The sequence below is a fragment of the Brassica napus genome, chromosome A7, assembly GCF_020379485.1.
Source record: "Brassica napus cultivar Da-Ae chromosome A7, Da-Ae, whole genome shotgun sequence".
Classification (NCBI taxonomy): Eukaryota; Viridiplantae; Streptophyta; class Magnoliopsida; order Brassicales; family Brassicaceae; genus Brassica; species Brassica napus.
In genome coordinates, this window is record NC_063440.1 from 13428687 (window position 1) to 13456682 (window position 27996).

Here is a 27996-nt window from a genome sequence, read left to right on the forward strand (position 1 = left end):
TAGAACCAGCCGTACAAATCTCTTAAACCCGTTAGAAACCGCATCCGCAACCATCCGCATCGGCAAACTCCTGTAACCGCAACCGCTGCGTTTGAACCAGTCAGGCCTAAGGCTGCGATGTAGATTTGGTTTTAAAGGCTTTAACTTGGTTATAAAGTTTCTAAATCCTATTTTATTCCAATCAAATTTTTAAAATTTCTGAAGTCCTAAAATCTTCTTTAAAATTTTCAAAACCAAAATAGCTGATTTTACGTTTAGTGTGATTTATTTTTCTTAGAATCACTAATTCATGAATTTATTACTTCTAAAGCCACATCCATTATTTAAGTTAAAGTTTTGACAACCAAACTAAATTAAAATATAGGGAAAAATGCAGGGCCTAAATTGTAAAAAACTTAAAGTACCTTATTTTATCACATGGACTTATGTTGAAATTCAATTTTTTAGATCGAGCTTTTGGTTAACACTGAAGAAACATGAAGCCGAGAATTGATCAATGGTTAATCATTTTTTTTATCAATGGTTAATCATGAGCTGATTATATATGTTATTAAGGAGAAATTAAAAGTTGCAGTACTAGCTAGTAAGTAACAATCAGGTGTTGAAATCATTTGTGGTCCTGCATCATGTGTACACTTTGGCTTTGACCTAGTTTTATTTAGTCAGTGAGATTTGGAATTAGACAGAAAATTAACTTCAAAACAAAAATAAAATAAAACCTAAAAGTGATCATCATACATTGCTCAGAGAACAAAACAAGAGCTTGATTGTAGAATTGAGTTATGTTTTTGCAAAGAAGAACGGATGCTTTTGGTGAAATGATTAATGGCTGAGGAGGTTATACTTGTTGGTAAAGTTAACTTAGGAGTTAAGACCGTGATGATTATGTCTTCTACTTTGAGATTAAACAACACTTGGATAATAATGCCAGTTATTTTATCATTCCTTGACTAATTCTATCAAAGCTGAAGATTTAAATAAAGACTATTCGACTGGTTTAATGGTGTATAGAGATTTTTTTTTTTGTCATTAACTTATATATACTTATATAGACTCTGTAAACCAAACTGGATGATCTGCATCCATGTGGACAACGAAAGACGGTTGCATCCTAGCACTACGGACTAGACTATCCGCCATTGAATTTTGTGTCTTTGGAACGTGGATGATTTCTGCTCGGAGAAAACTCTCTTTCAGGACCTTGAATTCTTCCAAATAAGTTGCAAAAACTGGCCGCTCTTCTGGTGTCGAAATTATCTTCACCAAATGAGAACAATCCGTTGCAAACGTAACCTAGAATTGATGTAAATTTTTCATGCATTCTATTGCCTATAGTAGCACTTCCATTTCCGCATGAAGAAGAGAGAGGCTACCCCGAACATTCCTCACCCCCAACAGTCCAGCAAATCCTTCTAGAGTGCTGAGTCAACCTTGTCCAGAAAAACTATGACCCTCTTTTCAGGAATCATCTGTGAAACATCAGCGCCCTGGAATTGACGGCAGAACCGTAACCGCAACGTGTGGTATTGTCCTATGTACATTCAACATTTGGGCCTCAGTCCATAATGTTGACTATGTTTCTGCCAATTTAAGCGTATCCATGAGATCAATATCCAGATTACCAAAAACTTTATTATTACAACCTTTCCATATGTACCATAGAATCCAAGCAAACTGATGATCTTCCATCTATGGTATAATTTTCCAGAAGAGATGATCCATGTTTGTGAATAGAGAACTTGTGGGACAGATTTCAGGTTTTGATGGTATCTTCGAGAGAGCCCAAACCTGGAGTGCTAGAAGACATTCAAAAAACACATGGTTTATCGATTCCTCATGAGCTCCACATCTTGCACAACAGATATCCCTTGAATCCTTCTCCCTTGTAGATTTTTCTTAACCGCAATACACCATATCATTAGTTGCCATAGGAAATGTTTTAATTTTGGTGGGCACCGTATTTTCCAACAAAAGACCTTCAAGACGTCAACTGTGGGGCCTATCAAAAGTGGTGGTCTTCCCCTATCTGGATAAATCCGTTCCACCTGATATCTTGATTTAACTATATATTTTCTACTTTTTGTAAAGTGCCATCCATTCCTATATATTCTCTCAGTCCTACTCAGTGGTATATTTTCTATAAGTTTCGCATCCTGTGGGTCCATCAAGATCCGGATTGCTTCCGAGTTCCATGTGCACGAAGTAAAGTCAATCAGAAAAACCACTGTAAGGTCCGAGTATAAATTGTGTTGATTTTTATAGAGATGTTAAAAATGGGAAATCCAGCTCATTTCAAAATGTCGTTTGAAACTCAAATTTATTGAGACCCATTGAATTATGATCTATAATTTTGATAAGACTGACTACTCAGATCCAATTTTATGATATTAATCTGGTTATACTCATTAAGTTTTATTTAATTCCTTTATTAATGTCATGTTTTGATTGACTGATAGAATGATGTAATTTTTATTTAAAAAAATTAAAAATAAAAAAAATGTTATTTTGATTTTTTCTTAAACATAAACAGGTTAAATCTCTATTTATTTATTTTAATTATTTTTAAAAAGTTATTCTTAGCAAGCTAATTAATTTAAATAAATATTTTCTTTTATATACAAAGGATTGATGTTTTAGCTTTTGTATATGAAAGATTAATGTTTTAGTCTAGAAAAATATGATAGTCCTAAAAAAATTTGGTTACAAATATAGCCTCCAAAAATTAAAATGACCAAATGTTTCACCAGTCAATAAGATTTCATTATTTCATATTCGATATTTTTTAGAAAAGTAAATAAAATAATGTCAAATTATATTATATTTTTAAAATAAAAAGGTAAAACAAAAAATAAAAAATAATAGTAATTAAAAACAAAGAATTTTTTAAAAATATATTTTTATCGTTGTCAACAAAACACTAGACCCTAAATCCTAAACTTTTGGGTAAACCCTAAACCTTTAGATAAATCATAAACTCTAATCAAAAGCACTAAACACTAAAACACTAAAGCCTAAACCCTAAATCCTAAACCCTTGAGTGTTTAGTGTTTTTGATTTAGAGTTTAGAATTTATCCAAGGATTTAGGATTTACCCAAAGGTTTACCCAAGAGTTTAGAGATTAGGATTTAGGGTTTAAAGTTTAGTGTTTTGGTGACGATGCTAAAAATATATATTTTTTATTTTTTTTTGGTAACTATTACTATTTTTTATTTATTTATTTACCTTTTTACTTTAAAAACATATATAACTTGACAATATATTTTTTTATGATATCGAATATAAAATAATAAAATTCAATTGGTTGGTGAATCTAGAGGTTCATTTTCGGGGTGAACACCCAAGAATAAGTCTAACTTATATAGACTTAAACTTTAGAGTTAATAGATGGAGTTTTGGGAGTGAGATTTAAAAAATTTTAAACTAAAAATTAGATATTAAAAATTTTAAATAAAAGTTTTAAAAACATTTTCAATTTTTTTTTCAAATTTCAAAAAATTGAAAAAAAAAATTTCTATAAAATAATTTTTTATAAAAATTTTAAATTTGAATATATAAAATTCGTAACTATAATAAAGATAATTTTTTATTGACTTGTATTTATATATCTTGAGTATAAGGGTCATTCGCATTTTTAATTGAAATCTATTTTAGTCATTTTTTTTTGTTTTTAGATTTTTTTGTAACAAAAATTTTAAAAATGATCCACTCGAGAGAATTTCCCTTTAGTCTATAGTTAATGCATTTTCTTTTAAAGTTAAAAAAATATAAAAAAAAAACATGAGTGGTGAGACTTAATTGGTAAAAAAAAAGTAAAAAGAAAAGTATGTATTTGTTTATTTTTTAATATTCCAACTATATTTGAAATATTATTGTTTTACTAAATATTTATGTAAATTGTGGGGAATGATGTGCTCGGCTCATTCTTCGATGTCAATTCTCGGAGGAAGTAATTAATTTTTCATTAAAAGCCCGATTACAAAAAGGATCTAGCTGGTTGTGAATTATAGACCTGTGGTTTGCTCAAACATAGCAGCCCAATGAATTTTCAGTAGGCTAAAAAGGCTACAAAATATTCGTGGTTGGTCTATTTTAAGTTCATATGGCGACAATTATCTATATTTTTGATTAACATTGTATGTGCAGTTCAAAAAAAAAAAGATTGTATATGTGAAATTTGCTTATTTTGTCATTTGATGAAAGTTTTGCAGATTTTGGCAAATTATTAGCTAGAGCAGATTTTGGAAAATCTTATAAATCAAAAGAACCTAAACGACTAACCCTACATATATGTTTTAATAAAAAAAAACTTCATGTATACATAAGGATGCCTATATATGACTGTTTTCTTTTTGGTGAACATATATACGACTAAATTACGTCTACATGATTACATTAACGTGAATTTCATGGAAGGGATGTATGGTAAACGCGCAAGCACTTTGCGGAAATCCAAACAAATCTTGCGTTTAACAAACATGCAGATCAAAATCAAGATACATAGATGATAGGTTGCAGGATAATATTATGAACTGGAATTTATATACTGATCACCAGTCCGATTAAAATTACGTGACACCCGATTGTAAACCATTACAAATGATAGTTCATATATTATTTGTGAAATAAATAGCTGGGGTCCTGGGGAGGTATGTATAATTATTTGTTGATGACAGATAAGAGCAAGTGGATAGAAATTCCATTCAAACACAGACCATATAATATTTTGAATAGTCTGTTTTTTCTTTGAAATTACTTTCAAACTGGTGTTTTATATCAGTAATGCACATTCTTTTTTGAAATTATTTTTTTCACATGTTTTGCACAGACTTGTATACCTTAATCAAAGATCTCATTAGTTTAACGTTAAGATTAATATCTTCGAACGGAAATGTTTCTAGACACAATAATATTGGTAATTTTGTAGGGTTTTCTAAATTCGCAGCAGAGTTGAAAGCAAAATTATATATTCAATATCTCATTACAGTAATGATGATGATGGTCATGATCTCGCTAGCTTATTTATACACAGTTAAGTTAACAAGAACAATGATCAAAAGCATTACAATTACCACCAACATTTTTTTGCCAAAAGTGAAAATATTATTTGTTAGAGGAGGCGGAAGAGATACTGAGAACTCCAGCCCACACTTGCTTCCTCACCTTTGCTCTCTGCGGCTGACTAGCAAACGAGCTACCGCTTCCACCGCTGCCGCCGCTATTACCACCACCGCCGTCTCCACCGACAGTTGTTGTTGAAGATTGGCCGCTTGGATCACTCATGGTTTTGTTCTTGTTGTCTTCTTGGACTCTTTGTTGTTCAGAGTGCTCATACATAAAATGAACTAAAAGTGGATAATTATAGTCAGAGACGCAAAAAGCATATTTTCTTGGATTTTATTGTAAAATGACAATGCACTGGCATGGTTAATTGTATCAACCAATGAAAAAACAATCACTTCTAGTGTTCAAAAAAAAAAAAAGTGTTCAAAAAAAAAACAATCACTTCTCACGTTCAAATCACTTTAATGACAATAATTGACGGTACTATAATAGTTTTGGTTGATCTTATCTTCGAGAGATGGAATCTAACGGTGAAGAAGGGAAAGCCAATGGTAATACGGTATATATCTTTCGAAACAACATTTATTTATGTGTATTATGCTGTAGCCACACAACCTACCACTCAGCTCTATTATTGAGGCCTCACTCCTCAGCATGACGCATGCAATATGACATCAGTAATATCATGTCCTTCTTTTTTTTTTGTTCAACTATCAGTAATATGTCCATCCTACAAATTAAACATGTATTGCAGATATCGATAGCAGTAAGTTATGTTCTTATTGATGAAAACCATGGTAATAACTTGGGATGACATATTACGATAGAGATATGTTGATATTTTCTTTTTTACCAAGAAAAATGTTGATATTGTCTTAACAAAAATAAATTTTAATAGTTGAAACATGTGAGAGGTAGAGAAAATATAATTTAATATTTTAAAATATATAAATTAGAGATGATGATAGATGGCAATTGATCGGAAGCATTATCAACAATCCATAGCAAGTAGTAATAACACACAGGTTAAATTTCAATTGATGAAATCTGGGTTGGAAATCCTGCTGCGGAAGATATTTTTATCCTTTTAAGTGATACAAAGCTGCCGTTATTGTATCGTTATATAGCTTTCAACTCAAGACATGTGCAACAGATCCGCTGTAGCACACAGGTTAATTTTAAATCAATTGAATGAAATCATTGTTTCGAAGCCCGGCAGCGGAAAATATTTTTTCTTTTTGAACAGAGATAAGAATTGCTGCTATTATTAAATTGTTATATAAATTTCAACGCAAAACAAGTGCAACAGATCTGCTGTCACACAGGTTAATTGAATGAAATCAATTGAATGAAATCAATTGAATGAAATCCGGGTTCAACGCCCGGCAGTGGAATGTTTTTTTTTACTTGAAAGAGCTTTTCTCATACTCCCACGAGTGACTTTTATTCTTAGTGTTTCTCATCCATTATTGTCTCTTTTAAAGATGACGCTCGCTGAATCTCAGAAGGTGGTGTGCTGCAACAATCTCTGACGCTGGTAAAACCTATGTTGTTGATGATGGCTGTGCTGAATCAGCGTTTGGTTTAGGGGCAGTTGAAGGCGATGATTGTGGAGGAGAGGAGTGAGTTTGGTTTGTCACACGCTGTGTTTTGCCTCTCTTGGTTTCTTGGGTTGTTGTGGACAGAAGCTGCTTGGCGCGCCACCTTAAGATCCAGTTGTTTCTGTTCCTTTTCTTCAGGTGGAATCTGCTTCTTTTCTTATGTTTAGATATGAAAAATCAGAAACATGTGTAGTATCATAAAACTTTTGGAAGATAATTAAAACGTAAGTGATGCATGCTTAGTTGTTTTTGGTGTTGATTGAAGAGCTGCCAATTCCAGGATCTCTGTCAATCTTGTTTGTCCATAGCACACTGCCTTTCTACAGTATATCACTGCCCATATCTACTGCTTTGGTCCTTAGCTCAACCAAGTAGCGGTCAATTTCATTTTCGTGCTTTGCAACATATGGTCTAAGACTACCAAGGGGGTTGGCCTAGTGGTTTTGTGGAAGTTTGGCTTTGTAGGTTCGATTCCCGTTGGGAGGAGATTAAACAACCGGCTCTTGTCTCTGGTCTCCGGAATTAGTCCAGTTTTTAGGACCCTTATCGAAAAAATAAAATACGGTCTAAAGAAAGAACCATAAACATTTGTAGTTCCTTGTGAAAAGGAGGAAAATGCAGTGAGATAGAATTCCAATGGATTACATGTACTACACACACACTCTCTCTCTCTCTGTTTTAGTTACCTCAATGGAAGAGAAGAGAGTCATACACAAGTGCTCTTGTTAGAAACCATCCAGCCGTTGTTTCACGTACACCTGATAAAGAGGAATAATCAACAGAATATGTGGTAAACAGCAACATCAAACCACAAATGATTATGAAATATATAACTCTATAGACTATATAAAATTCTTCAAGTTATGTGCACAACAGAGTAAGTAAAGTCTAGCGGGATTCAAGTGAAGCACACTTGAATCCAAGGAACGATATGTATATTGATTCCACTTTACTTGATTCCGTATCTCATTGCTGCTACTCCTAAATCCAACTTACGATCCCCGCTAGCTTTTTATTGGTGTTTCTTAATAAGATAAGATTACGTCTTTTTCTAAAATAGGATAAAGTATCAGATCATCACAACAACTAAAGTTATAATCAAACTGATGATGATAGTCTAGTAGTAAAGTGGAAAGGTTGTCCCGAATATAACTCTACACCTGACCAAAATTATGGATATAATGTCAAGAACTCCAAAAAACAACCGAAGATATGGATCTGGACTGCATATTGATGGGTTAAAGTCAATCGGCACAATCAAATAATACAATTTTAGCAGCTACTTTTCTCAAACGCCATGGTTTGGACTGACTATAGTTTCAACTGTTAAGAAATAGGAGTATGTGTTTCCCATAACAATTATATATAAAAAATCAGACAATGTCTTTGAAGCTGACTCGTAATGAATTTTACAGGTGAAAGTATTAAACTTTTCACCCAAAAATGATAAAATATCAAAAATCAACGCAACCTCCAATTGAGACATTGTACTGGCAACAATGCTTCCTTTCCAAGAAAGGGTACTTCAGTAATAACAGCGAAATGTCTGAAATAAATATCATCATCCCGCGTAATTACTGGTTTGATCAGTGTCCGTTCTCTCTCTCTCTCACATTTCCAAAATATTCCTATTTTTAGCGAAAATCAGTTATTGTAATCCGTAAATCTAGCAATCCCCTAAATGCATGTCCATAGACATTGGGATCGATCCAAAGGAGGAGAAAAAATGGTGGCGAAATCAGGATCGAGATGTTGTTGTTGTTGTTGGTTCCTCGGGATCATCGTGGTGATCGCTGTAGTGCTCGCCGTCGTTTTCACCATCAGACATAGAGCAAACCATTCCGATGATGTCGCTCCTGGCTCCACTGATAAGAAGTACGCTGATGCTCTCAAGATCGCCATGCAGTTCTTCGATATTCAGAAATGTAATTCATCCTCCATTCTTGATTCATTTTCCTCCTTCATTTATTTATTTTATTTTTAATTTCATTCGTGAAATTAGGTTTGAAACAATTACGAAATGAAGGTTATACGATTAGTATGTATATTGTATTATCAATTTGGGAATCAAATGATCTATACATATTAACCACTAAAATTTGTGAAGGCTAGAACGAATGTTTTATCTCGAAATCTCAGAACATGATTAATGAGATGTTCTTAGAGTGGAGTTTTTACGGGAATATAAAAAACTGTTTCTTAACTTTTTTTTCTTAACTTTTAACTAAAAAAAAGCTAAGAACCGGCTCTTAAATATCTTATTTAAGAGCTGGTTCTTAGCTTTTTAGGTTAATAGTTAAAGAAATAGTTTATTATATTCCGCTAAAAACCCCACTCTAAGAACCTCCATTAATCATGCTCTCAGGACCGGCTCTGTTTATTAGTTACAAACTTTGAATTTTTGGGGTTTCTTATAACGCAAGTTACATCTTTAATGTGATTATTTGGTTTTGATTTTTGCTAAACTTAGTTCTACGCATGATTCTTGGCTTTTTTTTGATGAAGCTGGTAAGCTGGAGAACAACAAAATACCTTGGAGAGGAGATTCAGGTCTTAAAGATGGAAGTGAAGCGAGTCTTGACCTTTCCAAAGGTTTATACGATGCTGGAGATCACATGAAGTTTGGCTTCCCTATGGCTTTCACTGCCACTCTTCTCTCCTGGTCCATTCTCGAGTACGGCGACCACATGGACTCCCTCGACCAACTTGATCCTGCTAAAGACTCTCTAAAGTGGACCACCGATTTCCTCATCAATGCCCATCCTTCTCCAAACGTCCTCTACATTCAGGTACAATGATCAAGATGATGAATCTTTCATAACTTGTCACGTTTCAAAACCATTAGAATACTCATTTTCAAGATCGGATTTGGACATATCCCAGTGAAACATAGGATTTGGGTCTTAAATTTTTTTGGAGGTTATATATATAGTTATAGAAATTATATTGAAAAAAATTGTTAGTTTTTAATAAAAATATTTATGGCCTCTAAAATCATAGATCCGGCCATTTTCATATTATTCATTTTTTATTAAGGTGGGAGATCCGGAGACTGATCATAAATGTTGGGATAGGCCAGAAACAATGTCAAGAAAGAGAACTCTCACCAAGATTGATGCAGATACTCCAGGGACTGAGGTTGCTGCAGAAACAGCAGCAGCCATGGCTGCAGCATCTCTAGTCTTTAAAGAAAGTGATACCAAATATTCAGGCACGCTTCTCAAACACGCCAAGCAGTTGTTCGATTTCGCCGATAACAACAGGGCATCTTACAGTGTCAACATACCTGAGGTTCAGAGTTATTACAACTCCACAGGCTACGGAGATGAGCTTCTTTGGGCAGCTTCATGGTTGTACCATGCGACAGAGGACAAAACATACCTCGACTTTGTGTCTAAAAATGGAGATGAGTTTGGAAATTTTGGAAGTCCGACATGGTTTAGTTGGGACAACAAGCTTCCAGGAACACACGTATTAGAGATAATGCACTTTCTTATAAATCATTATGTTCTTACATAACATTTACTGATTTATATATACCGTTGCAGGTACTATTATCAAGATTAACCTTCTTCAAAAAGGGCCTATCAGGAAGCAAAGGACTTGAAGGTTATAAAGAAACAGCAGAAGCTGTCATGTGTGGGCTCATACCAGACTCTCCAACAGCTACATCTAGTAGAACTGATGGTATAATCTCTCTTACATCTCTCATTATATCATACTTTCACTCATGATGTAGAATTTCATATAATTCTCTGAATATTTGTTGATTTTTTTTTTCAAGGTGGTCTTATATGGGTTGCTGAATGGAATGCACTGCAACATCCTGTGTCCTCAGCATTTTTAGCCACACTTTACAGTGACTACATGCTCACATCCGGTGTTGATAAACTATCTTGTGGTGACACATCCTTTAAACCATCAGATCTCAGAAAATTCGCCAGATCCCAGGTTCTTTATAATATTCCATTAAGCTAAACTCATAACCTCTTAGATATACTATATAGTTTCATATTTACACATTGCAGGCTGATTACATGCTAGGGAAGAATCCAGAGACAATGAGCTATTTGGTGGGTTATGGTGATAAATATCCAGAGTTTGTGCATCATCGAGGAGCTTCGATACCAGGTGATGCAAACACAGGATGTAAAGATGGATTCAAGTGGCTTAACTCGGAGGAACCGAACCCTAACGTGGCTTATGGTGCACTTGTTGGTGGACCGTTTCTGAACGAGACGTTTATTGATGCGAGGAACAATTCAATGCAGAATGAGCCGAGTACTTATAACAGTGCGCTTGTGGTTGGTCTTTTGTCTAGTTTGGTTACTAGATCTTCATCGGTAGAATCTTTTAAATGAGATCTTTATTGAAGTTGTTTTAATTAGAATCACATTAAGACATCTTATTTGTTTTATTCTATCTATGTATGTATATGTACGAACATGGTTGAATAATGTATGTGGTTTTGTATAGCATATGGTATAATGGTAAATGTCTCCTGTTTGTTCACTGTTCTTCTTCTTCGGAACATGTTCTACCAGACTAAAAAAGGGAAAGCAAAAAAAAAACTCCGTTGCGGGGACTCGAACCCGGGTCTCTCGGGTGAGAGCCGAGTATCCTGACCAGCTAGACTACAACGGATAGGTGAACATTGGGTGCGTTTCTACCATCATCAATATAATCGATGAATTGACATCAAAGAAAATGTCAAGCATACACAATCAGTTTTTTTTCATATCAATAGATGAATGATCAAAACAATAAGCCATGGTTTCAGTCTAAATTCTAAAAGAATAAAATCACTGAATCATCATATTTATTACTTATTGGTGTGTTTCTTACAGTGTGCAAATTAAAAAAAAATATTTAGAACCAAATTCAAATGATATGTCTGCTTGTTTTTTCATGAGAAAAGCAAAAAACTCACAGTGCCACAAAAAAAAGAAGTGAAATATATAAAAAACATGACAAGGGTTTCGCACATAACGAAAAGACTTTATGACTTCACTCGGCTCTAGACTGACCAGCACGAGAAGAGAGGATGATACCAACAATGAGACCGTACAGCGCAAGTGCTTCAGCAAAGATGAGAATCAGAATCATTCCCACAAACAGCTTTGGCTGTTGTGCATTCGCTCTGCAACACACAAAGACCAAACATAAAAGTAAAAAAAAAGATTCAACCTTTTAAGCTCTAAACAACATCTCTAACACGAAAGATCCAATCTTTTTCTGAACTAGTTTGTTTCAATTACCTAACACCGGCATCGCCGACGATGCCAATAGCCATACCGGCGGAGAGACCGGCGAGACCACAAGCGAGACCGGAAGAGAGATGAGCGTAGCCGTCGAAGAGATAGTAAGACTTGGCCTTTGGGTTGATTCCAGTACTGATGATGACAGCAATGATGAGACCGTAGATACCTAACACACCAGCCATAACGACCGGAACAATCGATTTCATTACAAGCTCTGGTCTCATCACACCCATCGACGCCACACCGACCCCGCTCTTTGCTGTCCCGTACGCTGCTCCCATGCCTGACAAAAAACGGATGAGATCAAAAACCCAAACCGTGGATTCATTCAATTAGAGATGTGCTGAAAGAAGGATTTGGTGTTACAGGAGAAAACGAGAGCGGCGGCGGCGCCGAGGAATCCGAAGAAGGGAGCAGTTTCATCGCCGCTGAAACCTGAAGCCATCGCTCGTCGTGAATTGTGCGTCTCTTCCGATGAGATCCGATCGCGAAGAAACGATTTGAGAGAGAGAGATCAAACTTATGTCGACAATGATTGGTTTAGTAAATTGCCGGCGTGTAAGCCGGCGTGTCAAATTAAACCGTACTTAAATTAGTTACCTCTCCACCTAAACCGAACCATACCAATTTATTATCGGGTACAAGTCGTTGTGCATTCATGATGCCTGAACAATTGGAAAGTGCAGTTTCTTTTTTCGTTATATTTTCAACAAATCACTGATTTTTTTGTAACAGTTACATAAAACCCATGTTCGAAACTACGCTAGGCGCTAGTCGGGCGGCGATCCCGGACCTAGCGAGTTACCGAAAAATCGGAGATTAAGCAGGGTATACGCAGGGCCTAGTTTTTATATAATTTTATTTAATTTAATATTAAAATTAGATATATGGTGCAAATATAACATAATATCTGTATATTGAATTTATACTACTATCTATCTCTAACAAAATCCATTATTAAAAATATATATACATATGATACATGTGTAAATATTAAACAGACTTCATCAAAAATATTATAATAGTATGTAATTCCACTGCAACCTTTCATCTAACATAGTATTAAAATGTTTATTTCATGAAAGGAAAGTGAACTAGTAGTACGTTTGACATATTTTAAATTTGTTTTGTCTTAAAAATCCCCCCAATAAATAAGAAATTAAAAATGCAAAAATCTAAGAATTGACAATATCCTACAACGGAGAGAACAAACAAAAGTTACTCGGCAAGTACTCTATAAATATACATATTTCTCTGTTGCTCTAATGTGTATGTGGGCTTTAGATAACCCAAAGCTCACCGACAGTTTAAAATTTACACGGGAATTAAATCGGTTAAAAATCGGGTTTTGTCCGGTTTATCAGACTAGGCGGCCGATTTTATGTGGGTCCGATTTTATGGACCGAATTGGTCTAAAGCGCCACGGTTCTCTACCGTCGAGCGTCTAGGCGGTCGCCTATTCGGCTAGGCGGCCGCGTTTTCGAACAGGGCATAAAACTAATTTTTGATAACAAAGGTAAAATCAAGTGAAGATACTTTCAGAACAAATAATCTGTAGATATGACATCTTCCGGAGAGGTGTGCTCGACATGTCCCACTGCTCTGCGTGTGCAGTGGGTTAAATGGGTGTATACGGTTCCGAGATTGGAGGGTAGGTGACAGCAATCTCTAGTTCTCTGTCTCGAACGACGGCACCGTTTGTCAGTGGATTCCTCCTCGTGTTAAAGGTGATGCGATTTTGAATGAGTTGGTTGCTCTGTGATGTGTTTCTTGGTGAAAGTATTGATGTTTGAGGTTCTCAGAAACTGTAGGTTTTACTCGTTGCTTCAAGGTTTGAGCCGCTTTTCTCTCCAGGTACTCGCGGCAACTGGGGTCTCACTCTGCTCATACATTTTCCTTGGGCCATCGACGCTACGCTTACTCCAATGTGCCTTTAGGACCATAGTCTGTCGTAATAGAGTCTCCTTATCTCTAGGTGCTCTGTTTAATTTCATTTATGCGTTCTGCTTCTTGTTTTCTCTGTGTTTCTGTAAAAAAAATTAAAACTTGATATAGTAATTTAACATTTTACCAAAAAAACATAGAATATATTTAAAAAGTTGTGTTAGAGAAACAAGTAAAGTGCAGAGAATTTCAACAAAAAAAAAATGATATTATTTTACACATGTTATTTTCTACGGGGTTACATGAAGTTTTGTGATTTAAAATTCAACTTTTAACTAAAATACATAAAAAACTATCAATATTAAAGTGGTTAGAAATCCAATATGACGTAATGCTATAGAATATCAACGGTGTGTTTTTTCTCATGAGTTTTTCTCAGAAAATAATAATAATAAAATAACAAAAAATGTGAGAGATAATAAAAAGGAAATATCATTTCTCCGTGAAAATACTCTTCCAAATTGATGAGACACCATAAGTCCACCTGGCATTCTAGCATTGGTACATATCTACTCTTTTTGAGCTTTAAAAAGTACATAATTACTTTAAGCTTTAAATTTTAATTACACAAACGACTGATTTAAAAATATAATGTCTAGAGACTCAGTTACAGACACCCACCACTAACTATGCCCTTAAGGCAATCCCAGTTAAAATTTGTAAGACAATATCTAAATGCTAAAAAGGTATAAAACTTTGTAAAAGCTGATGAGAGAAGCACATGAGGATCTCATCAAAGAAATTCAACAAAACGTGAGAGATACTTTTAATATGTTGCACGGCGACTTGTTCACTTTATTTTTACGGGTTAAAATTTAATTATTAATTAAATTACACAAAATAATAATATTTTATTTATGAGATAGTTTGTTTGATATATAAGAGCAACTCCATCAATATAAAACTATGTAGGTATCGAAAATAAAAAGTTTAGTATGATAATAACTAAGTTATGTTTTATTTTTTTAACCAAGTAAAAGATTTGTTTTACCTTATTTGAATGACATCTCATTTTTTAATTCCTAATCGGTTTCTCAATTCCCTAGGAACTTGCCGATAAATTTGATCTTAAAGCATTTGAAGTATTCGGTTTCTCCACCATCTTTTTTTTTTCCATCAATAATTTTATTTAAAACTAGGGTAGGTCCGCCCTACGGGCGGAATATTAGTTAATTTGATATTCACTAAATGCTCGAGTTGAAATTTGTTTTAAGATTCAAGAATTTGGTTATCTGTTATGTCTTATTTATTAGTATGCGGTGGTATAGTTGTTTTTCGATTATTCTTGCTTTGGTATTGTATCAAATTAACTAATTGTACAACTCATAATTATAGATGTACAAATGTGGATTTGTGATAAAGTTTGATGACAATACTGTTTTTTTTTTAATTCTTATTCATAGTGGAGTGTGCATGTGTCAGAAAGAGGCATATAACAAATTTTATGTTTTTGTGTATGGATTTTAAATATATATTATTTTGTATAATGCATACTTGCTCTACAACATTTGCTTGTAGACTAAAAAAATTGTTTTCTATATTTTTAAAAGAGAAAATATTTAGTCTAGAATATAACATGGACATATGTATTGACTATATATAAAAGTTGGGTGTTATTTTAAAATGACATATGTATAGAGATTTTTTAACCATTACTTCACTGGCATAAAACATTTATAACTGTAACTACTTTCTTTTAAAAGCAAAACTAATAAAAGCGTGTACAACAAATGTATTTTGATATATATTATACTCCCTTTGTTCCTAAATAATCTATGTTTTAAAATTTTCACACTTATTAAGAAAACACTTAAAATTTTGATAATAAATGTATGATTTTCTGTGTTTAGTGATTTCCTATGATTTTTAACCAATCAAAATTCAGTAAACACAATTAATGTTTCTGAAATTTACAATTTTCCATTATTACATACATTGAAAATGTAAAATATGAATCTTTTAGAAACAAAATATTTTTCTAAAACATAAATCATTTAGGAACGGAGGGAGTATGCATCAAGTTATAAAGGTTGGAAACATTGCAAAACTGTTTGGAGCAAAGTTTTTAACTTCACGACCTTCATCTTGACGTCAGTTCAGTGTCGGCCCTGGCCACAAGCAGAAGAAGCATGGGCTTCTAGCTGACACGATAATAAGTATTTTCGCGGCCAAATATTTATAAAAAGTGCCTTTAGCCTAGTGGTTCTAAGAGAAATTACCAGTGCTAGAGGTGCTGGGTTCAATTACCCTTAACTGCATTCATTTATTTTGGCTCTAAATATAAAATGGGACACGTGTCACTCCCAGAACGCACGAATTGATGATGTGGCTTCACGGGAGAGAGGCGAACATTTCTTTATATATATAGATATGGAGCAAGCCCAACTATTACAAAGCCCAACAAAGAGCATCCCTACTCCACACAAACATGGCCCATAAGCCCAAAAAAAAACGGAATCCCTAGCTACCAAAACGGAGGCGCCGCTCTCACGCTCAACCGCTTCGATCCACGCCGGAAACCCGCAACAATCGAAACACCGGTGCCATCTCCCATGATCGATCCACCGGTACACACCCAAGCTCAAAGCTCCACAACATCATCACCGCTAACGCCCTCAAGACGGAGTTTCTAAAATCGGATAGCATCAATCGCAAGGAGAGCAAATCCGTCACTGTTAAACACCACCACCGACGTTCAAGCTTACCGCAAACCATCACCCAGTTACCACCGGGGAGCGTCAATCATCCTCCGACGAGAGTTCCTCCGGCCAAACCAACCCGACATCGCTAGAAACTAAGAAAGCAACCTAAAAACTGAAATAAAAGACCACTAGCCGGCGGTGCAAGGCACAGAACAACCTTCACACCCTGGAGACAAGAGCCGGCGAAAGCGGAGCAGAGGAAGCCTCCGCCTCCCGGTAACAAGGCCGGCGTTGATGGAGCTCTAGAAGCCTCCACCTCCCAGAAAACTAAGACTACTCGAAACTACCGGCTTCACCACCCCCAACCTCCACCCGCTCACGTCGTTGCTCCAAACTCAGCGCCTCCACTGGTGACGGATCACCCCCGGAGGTGATGACAAAGGACACGGCCCGGACCAGAGCTTCGACAAGGCGATAGGGAGAGGATAAGTATGAGAAGCCATAGAAAATCACTCGGTGGAAGATCGAGAGGCTCCGGCGACGGTACGCGCGCTCACGCGCCGGCCGGACGTCGGAGCCCTCAAACCGATCTGCTTTTTCGGGTTTCTCCACCATCTCTCCCAGCATATTATACTTCTATTTTCAGAATAATTTATTTTATGTACTAAAATTAAATGCTCTTAGAAAGATCAAACCATTCAAAAAAGTCCCTGGGTGTTTTCAAAATGTTTGATCTCATGCGATCGATTGTTAAAAATTTTCATTCTCCTTCTATTATACTTCTTTTTAATTGATTTATTAGATGAAAGACTACCTTCTTTTTCTTTCTAAGCACAAGAGAGACTGATCTATAAAGTGACCAATGCGGATGGCTTTATCCGTGGAAAGCGGAATAAAAGTTTCTCAATTAATAAAAATCAATAAATATAGGAAAGTGAAAAGAGATAGTACACATGTACATATCCCTTATATATTATTTGAGAAGCATTGCAACATTTTTTGTAGTCACATGTCATCACTAGAATGATTCTTAGAATCCTTAGAGAAATAGGTTGGTCCATCTAAATATATAATAAGCTTTTTATTAAACCAAAGTAAATACATTATTAATGTGCTTCATTATTTCCCTAAATAACATTACAGAATTGCCTAATGTGACTAAAGTATATATGACAATTAATGATTTTGAATAATAAAGATTTGATAAAAATAAGTGTGTATTATAATTATATTTGTTTAATTTTAAGCTATTAAAATAAATTAAACAATTATAGTAACCATATAATAAAAAATTTAAAAAAATTATTTATATATTATATTTTGAATTTATAAAAACGAGTATAAATTACTAAAACTGTTAAAAGTTCCACATTCAAATTTTGTGATCTGTGATTTAAAACTTTTGTTATGACATGATACAAATAATTAAAAACTAATATAAGTTGAAAGTCTCATTTAATAAGTATCAAAAATAAAAGATATATAAATATATGTATCATTTTAAATTAAACTATATGCCATATAAAATACATAAATATCTTAATTTTGAAATTTACTTTGAACATTTTTTTGATAAAAAATTTGAAAAAATATTGACAACTTAATTTTTTTAAATATTATAAATTACTTAAACCATTAATTCCACATTGCAAATTCTGTTATCACTAATTTAGACTTTTTGTTATAACAAATACAAATGATAAAAAAAAATATGAGCAAAAAGCATCATCTGATAAATATTAATATTAAAATATACCATATATGTTACTATCATTTAAATTTAATTATATATCATATCAAATAGAAAAAATATTTTTTCGATTTATAAAATTTATTTATATGTTCGCACCAATTTAATTATATAAGTAGTAGATAATGACTTTTTTATTCAATATATATTTATTATTTCATAATATGTTATAAACATATAATATATAAAATAATTTATATATATAATATTCATGCCGCGCAAGGCGCGGGTCTTAACCTAGTACATAGTACTTGCTCTAGCGGTGCAAAGTTAACTACATGTAAACATATATACTCGAATTCCAACGATGCAAAGTTAAGTTTATCACTAGAGTTGTAATCCTCGCACTAGATTTGTAATCCTTAACGAGGACTTCTACCTTTGGTGGTAAAAGGTTCATGGCTGTAAGTTTTGTCACTTGAATTTAAAATCCGATCACTGGAGAATTTACATATGGATCCCTCAGCATCCGAGACTAAAGACTGATAATAGTGAACCACATGGTGATGTTCTGACAGTGTCCTTACTCGCTTCAGTCTCTAATCTGAACCACTACGGTGAAACTATGACACTCGGTTATAAAAAAGATTTGTAATCCTCGTAACCATTCGAAGTGAAATTTTTATATATATAATATTCCAAGACAGATTCAGTTATATCCCATAAATAAACTTTTGGTATATGAAATATGCCTATTTCTTTTATAGTACTGCATAAAATATTGATACATATATTAGCACTATAGACTATGTACATACTTATATATTATATATATTTTCATTTATTTTATAGTAAATTGATACACATATTTGAACTCTAGACTATGTATTTTATCAAAAAAAAAACTCTAGACTATGTCATGCATTTTATATGTTTTTGATGAATAAATATTTATATTTCCGTATCACCAAATCTAATGATTGACCAGTGATCGATGGATGTAAAAAAAAAAAAAGACTGACCAGTGCAGTGACATTCCATTCACGAACGCGGTCGTCTGTATTTTTTTCATGTTTCTAATAGTGTCCCTCCTATTTTTGCGTTATCACATTATTCATATGTACATGTACATGTTTTAATTCTGTAACTAGATTTTGACCCGCGCTTTCAAAGCGCGGATTTATTTTTGTTTTTTTTTCAATTGACAAATATTTAGTAAATGTCACATTTTCATATATTTTTGTTTTATTTTATAAAAGACTTAAAAATTTTATCTTTATTTATCGTATTTCATTTTAAATGACTATTTATGTTAAAAAAATTAAACTTTATTTTTTTAATGAATTAAGTTGGTATAACTCTGATAAATTAATTTTATTATGGGGTTAATATTTTAATTAAAAAATTATATATTTTTAATAAAGATTTATACTTTTCAATAAAAAAATTCAATTATTTTTATGAATGCTTAAATTATATTAAGAAAAGAAAAAAATAATAATTAAGAATAGTTGAAAAAAAAATATTTGAACTTGGACTCAATGGCCCAAAGGAAAAAAAAAGTGAGAATTGAATCTGATTTTTTAATAGGCCCAAATGGCCCAAGAAAGATTTGATTTGGGCTGGATCCAAAAATAATGACACAATATAGATTTGTTATTAATATTACTTAATTGCCCTTAATGAAACATGTAATGTTAGTGAAGGAAACATACCCCTAAGGTAATTATGACAATAGGATCCTGCTTTAATAGTATAGATTATTAGATTATGTATCAAGAAGTAATAAACAAAAAGATTTTAGTTTTAAGCAGTTCATTTTATTTTTTTATTCCAGCCCGGAACATATATATTTCGCTGTCTTATAACGATTTTACACCTATGCAAATAATAGTTTTGAATGTTGATCTATTTTCTATTTTTTGCTAAAATGTTAATCTAATATTTTTTGGGTCAAATGTTAATCTAATTTAAAAAATGGTTTAGACTCTTAAGAGGGTATGTTATGACTTATGATCCACCGTGTCTAAGCTGTATGCGTTGAGGGAGTAATGGTTAGCACGTAGGCATAAGCAATATAAACTTTAACACGTACGTATCGTAAAGAGAGAAGCCACTTAATATCAATATTAATAAATTGTTTAAAAGCCTTTTCCGAAGCAAAATAGTGATTATTTCTAATAAATTTTTTTGATTAACCCGGAGATATTTCAAGTTTATAGAAATGATATAGACTAATTTTCAATTAGAAGTGTAGCTAAAAAAATTAGAGTATTAAATGATGTCTAAAACATAGCTTTATATTCGTATGACCACAAAGTAAAATGTAATGGGGCATCTTTGAATCCGGATATCTCTAATAACTTATCAATGTATAAACTAGCTAAACCACATGATAAAAAATCGAAAGGGTTTAATTCTTATAAGTTTTTTCTCCGACAAAGCCAATATCACATCTGACAAAAATATCAGAAGACAAAGTTCTGTTAAAATAGGGCAATGTTTTCGTAGTTTAGTTTTATCAAGTATTTTAAATTTTGTCGACTTAAATAAAAAAATTTAAAATGCTCTGTTTTTTCGATCAGAAACAGAATGTAAAAATACCCACGAGACCACAACCGTTAGAGCATCTCCAATGAAATTTTTTTAGACATAATATTTTCACCAAAAAATAATTAAAAAAAATCAGAAAATAGAGAGAGACCAAAAAATACGAAAACTTGTATCTCAAAGCAATATATGTACTACAAAAACACATGTCATGTTTTGATGGTTAATTTTATTTTAAGAATTAAAACTTAAATAAAATAATAATAGATATAAAAACTAATTATATTTTACTGTTAAGATACTGAGATGAGCATACTCACTATAAGTGTAGCTCTTAAACTATAATCACTAAACCCTAAATTCATATATATAATGTATATTTTTTCTAAGTTAAATGTTATTTTAAGACTTTTCTTTTTTTAAATTCTATACATCAATGAGACTTTTCTCTTTTCATGCTGATTTTGTCACAAAATATGATTTACTGCTATTTGAAAGTATTTATCTAATAAGCATGTGTGTTCTCGACTCGATGATAATCAATTCATTGGATACTCTTCTTTCATGTATGGCCTTGGCTAAGAAAAAAAACATTCTCTGTATATCATATTCTCATTGATGTATAGAAGTTTAAGACTACTGCATGATGGAGATCAGAGGAGTACGTAGGATCAGCTGAAATTATATGTCTGGCATGGAAGTTGAATTAGTACAATGAACAGCTCCGAAAACTAAATCTTCTTATTTATTGCTTCTTGATACATAATCTAATAATTACAAATTAAAAAAAATGCATATGGTTTACCAAAAAAAAATGCATATGTACATATGAAAATTGTGATGACGCAAAAATAGGAGGCACACTATTAGCAAAATTAAAAAATGTAGAGTCAATTAACCGCATTCATGAACAGAATGTCATGATTTAACAATCATTAGATTTGGTGATACGGAAATACGAATATTAATTCGTAAATGTAAACATACACATGGCCAATATAATGTATATGTAGTCTAGAGTAAAAAATGTATGGATATTGTATTCGTATGCACTATTAAAAATAAATGGCTAATTTTCAATACCAAAAGTTAGTTATAATTTAAATTAACTGTATTAGAATAAAATTACAAAAATGCATCTTCACTTTCTTTCTTTTTTTGTGCACCTTTTTTTTGTGCACCTAATGCATCTTCACTATAATAAGAAATTTTATGAGATTATAATTAAATGTAATGATAAATTTAACTTTGCATCATTGGAAACTGAGGTATATATCTTTACATGTAGTTAAGTTTTCGCCACCGGAGCAAATACCTTGTATGTATGCATGAATGTTTTATGTTTGTTAATTAGTTATTTATTGGAAAACATGGGACGACCAGAATAATTAACGTGCAACGAACCAGGATAAACAGCCCCTGGGATGACTAAAACGTAACGGACTTTGACTTGTATAATCTATTGCTGCATGTTTGATGTTGACACAGCACACCCATCATTAATTTGTCCTTGCAGCCTAACGATCAAATTCGTATCACAAATGATCGAAATAACATAGCAAGTCAACCAAGGATAACATAAAATCCAATAATTAAACAATTTTTGAAACGAATCCAATAATTAAACAATTTAGAACGATATTTGACATCTAAGCAATAAGGAAGGAATATTCATTTACATATACGGGGCCATAAAAACATTGAAGTTAATGTTTCCAAATAGATAAACATCTAAGGATTTGTTATAAACTTGTGTGAAGAAGTTATCATGTATGCTTTTAAAAATATACTTCTAAGCAATAAGGAAGAATATTTTATATGCATGGATATTTTGTTAAAAGTTACCATGCGCAGAAAATAGTCATATTGCAACAAGAAAAATTGCAACGTCCATTTTTATTAATAATTTCTTATGATAATTGTATTTGCAATAATAAATATTTGTTACAGTTTCATTACATATTTATTGCAAAATCACAACTATAATAAATATTAAATCACTAAATTGCAACTTTTTTGCAACAAAAACAAATATATTGCGAAAGTCGCAAGAAACTTTCAACACTTTCAAATCATTGCTAATTTGTAAAATAATAAAACTAATAATATGTGGCAAGAGAATGTGACAGTAATTATATGTTTTTATAGAAAAAGTTAAATAATTTCCTCAACCTATATACTATATTTTCTTCAGCAGCTTTTAATTAGCTATAAAAGAAATGAAAAAAATTCTAGATTCTCAACTCTCAAGTTTATAGCAAAGTTGGCTATCTACCTTGTGCATCTAATCTTTCACAACTAATATCACACAGTTGATAAGTCCAAATGTTAAATTCACGTGTTCCGAAACGTCCCCTATACACAACACCGTCCCCTCATTGTTTGAGAAATCATAGGGACGTTTCCGAGCCGTCCCAATGCCGTCCCCGTTTCCCAAACGTCTCCGGTACGTGAGACGGCTAGTGATAGACGTACCCGTGCAACCTATGTTACTTGAGTCCTCTTCAATGTACATGAGCTAATACATATTCTCTTCAATACATGAAGCGCCACTTGTTTCATCAGGATTCGTTCCATTTTGAAACCCAAAGCATCCTCTCGCATACGCAACCTTCAAAGCTCACCTATGATTTCAATAACACAACAACCTAAACGCACACCTATGATATCTAAATTTTTGGTTTTCATTTGAAAATTTATTAAATGGCTCATGCAAAAGTATGACCCAAAACAAGAAATGGTTCAAAAAAAATAACAGTAAAAGCACCTCCAATGGAGGGTTTTTTTTTTTTGTCGTCTATCCATCTAAGCTAGATCAAGTGGAGAACAGATGAGCCAATCCTCCGAAGAGCACGTCCAATAGAGGGTTCTATCCATTGGAGTTCTAAACTTATATATATATATATATATATTATACGAGATGATGGCTCTTTGAGCGTCAATCTCATAATGTTGGATAAGGATCGATGGGGCGTCTTTAGACTGGATCGATAATGGATCGGGTTGGATTGTTTGGATCGGACTCTGATAACATGTTAACAATCGGACTCTGATAACATGTTAAGGTAGATATGCTTCCAACCAGAACCAATTGGTGATAAAAAGATTGGCTCATCTATCTTATATATTACTAAGGATCTTTTCTAATATCCGATGTGGGACTTATGTCCCTAATAGCATGTTTGATGTCAAACACAGCATCTCCACAACTAACTTGTCCTTGAAGTATCTCACATAGTCTCAAATAATCTGTAATTATGTATCAAATCCCTCCAGGATAATGTAAATCCAATAATCTAAAATGTTCCTTCCACGACAAATCATATTCTGTATATCTGTAATACAATCATGCATCCAAAAAATAGTTGATGTCAAATCAAAATGAAATAGCAAATAAAGTTAATTAACGAAATGTGGTTCATTTTGTTTGTTTCCACGAATCTATCACTTGCTACGTGAATGCACAAACATCAACACACATATATTAGTGAAGAGTACTTTCTTAAATTCCTATTAAGTTTTACTTTTGATTTTTCTCAAAAAAAAGGTTTTACTTTTGATTCTAACTAAACAAGGCAAATAAATTAGCTGTCATGAATTCTTATACAGCGGCGCTAAGATATGCTATTTTTTCTTGATGGTCGCTGACTAGATATGCTATTTAAATATGCAATGAAAGGATGATACAAGTACCTCAAGAAATTTGCTAAAAAAAGGTACCTCAAGAAAAACAAAAACAAAAAGATAACGAAATCTCAATTAATATAGCAAAACATTGGACTTTTCATTTTTGGAACAAATAAATAATTATACAATTATTTTTTGTTAAACTACTACATAAAATAACGTTTAATGATGTCCCATCGACCACTATAAAAACGAAGAAGCCACGATACATTTACATCACAAAACACAACAAAAACACAAAAGATCAAACAAGAACCGAAAATGGCAGCACGAGCCACAACATTTTATGCCCTCTTACAAGTATCCCTCCAACTCCTCCTAACATGTCACGTAACATTCGCCGCCGGAGGAAAATGGGATCTCCTCCTCTCCAACGTCGGAATCTCCGCTATGCACATGCAGCTCCTCCCCAACGACCGCGTCGTGATGTTCGACCGAACCAACTTCGGACCCTCAAACATCTCTCTTCCCAACGGTAACTGCCGTAACAACCCACAAGACGCAGTCTCCAAAATAGACTGCACAGCTCACTCCATTGAATACAAAGTTGAATCAAACACCATCCGTCCATTAACTGTACAATCCAACACATGGTGCTCCTCCGGTTCTCTTAGACCGGACGGCGTTCTTGTCCAAACCGGTGGCGACCGGGACGGAGAGTTAAAAGCGAGAACATTCACTCCTTGTAGTGACGAAGAATGTGACTGGGTCGAGATTAACAAAGGCTTAGCAAGGAGGAGATGGTACTCCTCTAATCATATTCTTCCCGACGGTAAACAAATCATTATCGGAGGTCAAAGACAGTTCAACTACGAGTTCTTTCCCAAAACGACATCTCCCAACGTTATCGACTTGCCGTTTTTGGCCGAGACTAATGATAGAGGAGAAGAGAATAACCTTTATCCTTACGTTTTTCTCAATACCGATGGAAATCTATTTATATTCGCTAACAACCGAGCGATACTACTCGACTATGTTAATAACAAGGTGGTGAAAACTTATCCAGCGATTCCCGGCGGTGATCCTAGGAGTTACCCTAGCACTGGCTCAGCGGTGTTATTACCGTTGAAGAATCTTGAAGCGGACAAGATTGACGCGGAGGTTTTGGTGTGTGGAGGTGCACCGAAAGGATCGTTCATCCTCGCTTTTAGAAAGAGAACGTTCGTGAAAGCCCTTGACACGTGTGCGAGGATCAAGATTAACGACGAGAATCCTCAATGGATGGTTGAGAAGATGCCACGTGCTAGAGTCATGGGAGACATGACGCTTTTACCTAACGGAGATGTGTTGCTTATCAACGGTGGTTCTGCTGGCTCAGCTGCATGGGAGCTTGGTCGTGAACCTGTATTCGTACCGGACATGTACCATCCCGAGAATCCGGTTAACTCGAGGTTCGAGTCGCTTAACCCGAATACAATACCGAGAATGTACCACTCTACAGCGATTCTTCTACGTGATGGGAGAGTTCTTGTCGGAGGAAGTAACCCTCACGGGTTTTACAACTTCACCGGAGTGCTTTTCCCGACCGAGCTGAGCTTGGAAGCTTTCTCTCCGGCTTACCTAGAACCGGAGTTTGCTAAATTTCGGCCGAAGATTACGTCTCCTAAGTCGCAGTCAACGATTACGTATGGGACGAATTTGAAGGTGAAGTTTAAGGTCTCTGGAAAAATCAAGGGTCCAGTTAAAGTGACTATGGTGTTTCCATCGTTCACGACACATTCGTTTTCGATGAACCAGAGGCTTTTGGTTTTGGACAATGTTAAAGTAAAGAGAACAAGTTCTGTTTTTGGTGCTTTGTTTGGTAAGTCGAAGCACTATGAGGTTCAAGTGAGGACTCCAAGATCGGCGATTATAGCACCGCCTGGTTATTATATGATGTTTTTGGTGAATGAAAACGTACCAAGTGAAGGTATTTGGGTAAGGTTACAGTGATTCGAATTCATTGGCTTGATTATTCTCTTCAAGTTGTGTATGTTTTTAATACAAAAACATAACCATGACTTTTTAATTATTTGAAGACTTGTAATTTGTAAAGTTTACTTGGGTGAAGTGTATCTTTTGATTGACAAAATTTCACTTTTTGGTTAATAAAAAAATTGTATTTGTTGTAGTAAAAATGGCAAATCTCTTACACTTTTTAAAGTTTATAAAAGAAATTGCACTCAATAATTAAAATTATCAAAACAGCACTAATTTGCAAGAAAAAAAAAACAAACTACTGAAATTATAATAGTTTTTAGTTCTTAAATGCTAACCCCCTAAATTATAATCACTAAACCCTAAGCTCAAATATATTTTTTTGACAAATTTTATTTTTTTTTAAATATTTTCATTCTAATTTTTCACAAATATGATTTACTGCTATTTGAAAGTATTTATCTAATAAGAATGTGTGCTCTCGACTCGATGATTATTAGTTCATTGGTTATTCCTTTTTCATGTCTGGCCTTAGAGCACCATTAACTGGAGTGCTTAAAAGGATGCCTAGGGGTGAACTCCACCATAATATACTAAGAAACGTTGCCAAAAACTCCAAATTAAGCACCGAGTCTTGCTCTGTTTTGCAGGCTCCACTAACACGTGGCAGCCCGCAATTGGTTTGTTTTTAATTTTTATTTTTTTAATCAGGTAAAAAAAGAATAAAAAATAAGTGTCCAAAATGGGTTTATGGGTTAAAGATGCTCTTAGCCAAGAAAAAACATTCTCTGTATGTCATATTCTCATTGACGTATAAAACTTTAAGACTAGTGTGTTAGAAGAAATCGGCAATTCAAGTTTCACATCATATATTAGACAGAAAAATAGTTTTATATATTTGATCAAGCTATAAGGTTGTTTGGGGAGTAACCCAAAAATAAATTTGGAGAATTCACGCCCAAAGCGCTTTATGTCTTTCTTTCTTACTTATGTGTTCAACTGTTCATGAATTCACCGCTGGAGCAAATACCATGTATGTGTTCAACTGTTCATGAATGTTCTGTGTTTGTTTTTTCTTTTTTTTGAAAAAAGGGCTATGTTCTGTGTTTGTTAATTAGTTATTTATCACTAGGAAACATGGTACGACCAGAATAATTAACATGCAACGAACCAGGATAAACATCCCCTGGAATGACTAAAACGTAACAGACTTGACTTGTATAATCAATTGTTGCATGTTTGATGTTGACACAGCATTACCCATATTTGTCCTTGCAGCCTACCGATCAAATTAGTATCACAAATAATCGAAATAACATAGTAAGTCAAACCAATGATAACGTAATAGCCAATAATGAAAATTGTTCGTTCCACGACATATCATATATGATTTAAACAATGTTTGAAACGAATCAAATTAGAAAGATATTTGTCATCTAAGCAACAAAGAAGGAATATTCATTTACATATACGGGGCCATAAAAACAGTGAAGTTGATGTTACCAAATAGGTAAACATCTAAGGATTTGTTTTGTGTGAAGAAGTTATCATAATCAGAATCTCATCCCCCCTGCAGCTGTGTTCAATACCATTGATAAGGAGATTCGAAACATAATCTCGGCTAGGAGGCGCAGGAAGCTTT

The 27996-nt window shown here is 33.7% G+C and overlaps 4 protein-coding genes and 1 non-coding gene across 5 annotated transcripts; 2 read left to right on the forward strand and 3 right to left on the reverse strand.

Moving 5' to 3' along the window:
• Positions 1-4946: 4946 nt before the first annotated feature.
• Positions 4947-5430, reverse strand: LOC106356450. The gene has a single exon (XM_013796208.3). The coding sequence runs from the start codon at positions 5333-5335 to the stop codon at positions 5102-5104; it is 234 nt and encodes a 77-aa protein (XP_013651662.1). The 5' UTR covers positions 5336-5430; the 3' UTR covers positions 4947-5101.
• Positions 5431-8236: 2806 nt separating this feature from the next.
• Positions 8237-11175, forward strand: LOC106356451 (endoglucanase 2). Its single transcript, XM_013796209.3, has 6 exons — positions 8237-8588; positions 9169-9452; positions 9700-10134; positions 10212-10350; positions 10448-10614; positions 10692-11175. The coding sequence occupies exons 1-6, from the start codon at positions 8345-8347 to the stop codon at positions 11022-11024; spliced, it is 1602 nt and encodes a 533-aa protein (XP_013651663.2). The 5' UTR covers positions 8237-8344; the 3' UTR covers positions 11025-11175.
• Positions 11176-11234: 59 nt separating this feature from the next.
• TRNAE-CUC lies at positions 11235-11307 on the reverse strand. The gene has a single exon. It is a non-coding gene; the product is annotated as a tRNA-Glu (tRNA).
• A 158-nt stretch (positions 11308-11465) lies between these two features.
• On the reverse strand, positions 11466-12525 carry LOC106358263 (V-type proton ATPase subunit c2-like). The gene is made up of 3 exons (XM_048736805.1): positions 12291-12525; positions 11922-12207; positions 11466-11803 (listed from the first exon to the last, which is right to left on the reverse strand). Exons 1-3 carry the CDS (start codon positions 12367-12369, stop codon positions 11671-11673), a joined length of 498 nt encoding a protein of 165 aa, XP_048592762.1. The 5' UTR covers positions 12370-12525; the 3' UTR covers positions 11466-11670.
• A 12158-nt stretch (positions 12526-24683) lies between these two features.
• Positions 24684-26577, forward strand: LOC106356454 (aldehyde oxidase GLOX-like). The gene has a single exon (XM_013796213.3). It carries the CDS (start codon positions 24699-24701, stop codon positions 26367-26369), a length of 1671 nt encoding a protein of 556 aa, XP_013651667.2. The 5' UTR covers positions 24684-24698; the 3' UTR covers positions 26370-26577.
• Positions 26578-27996: the final 1419 nt, after the last annotated feature.

What these genes read in the sequence shown, in the direction of transcription:
- LOC106356451 (XM_013796209.3), top strand. Translation starts at nt 8,345, where the DNA reads ATGCATGTCCATAGACATTGGGATCGATCCAAAGGAGGAGAAAAAATG. An exon ending in GTTCTTCGATATTCAGAAAT is followed by an intron (nt 8,589 to 9,168) that starts GTAATTCATCCT and finishes TTTTTGATGAAG; the next exon opens with CTGGTAAGCTGGAGAACAAC. An exon ending in GAAAATTCGCCAGATCCCAG is followed by an intron (nt 10,615 to 10,691) that starts GTTCTTTATAAT and finishes TACACATTGCAG; the next exon opens with GCTGATTACATGCTAGGGAA.
- LOC106358263 (XM_048736805.1), bottom strand. Translation starts at nt 12,369, where the DNA reads ATGGCTTCAGGTTTCAGCGGCGATGAAACTGCTCCCTTCTTCGGATTC. An exon ending in CGCCGCTCTCGTTTTCTCCT is followed by an intron (nt 12,208 to 12,290) that starts GTAACACCAAAT and finishes GTTTTTTGTCAG; the next exon opens with GCATGGGAGCAGCGTACGGG. An exon ending in GTCGGCGATGCCGGTGTTAG is followed by an intron (nt 11,804 to 11,921) that starts GTAATTGAAACA and finishes TGTGTGTTGCAG; the next exon opens with AGCGAATGCACAACAGCCAA.
- LOC106356450 (XM_013796208.3), bottom strand. Translation starts at nt 5,335, where the DNA reads ATGTATGAGCACTCTGAACAACAAAGAGTCCAAGAAGACAACAAGAAC.
- LOC106356454 (XM_013796213.3), top strand. Translation starts at nt 24,699, where the DNA reads ATGGCAGCACGAGCCACAACATTTTATGCCCTCTTACAAGTATCCCTC.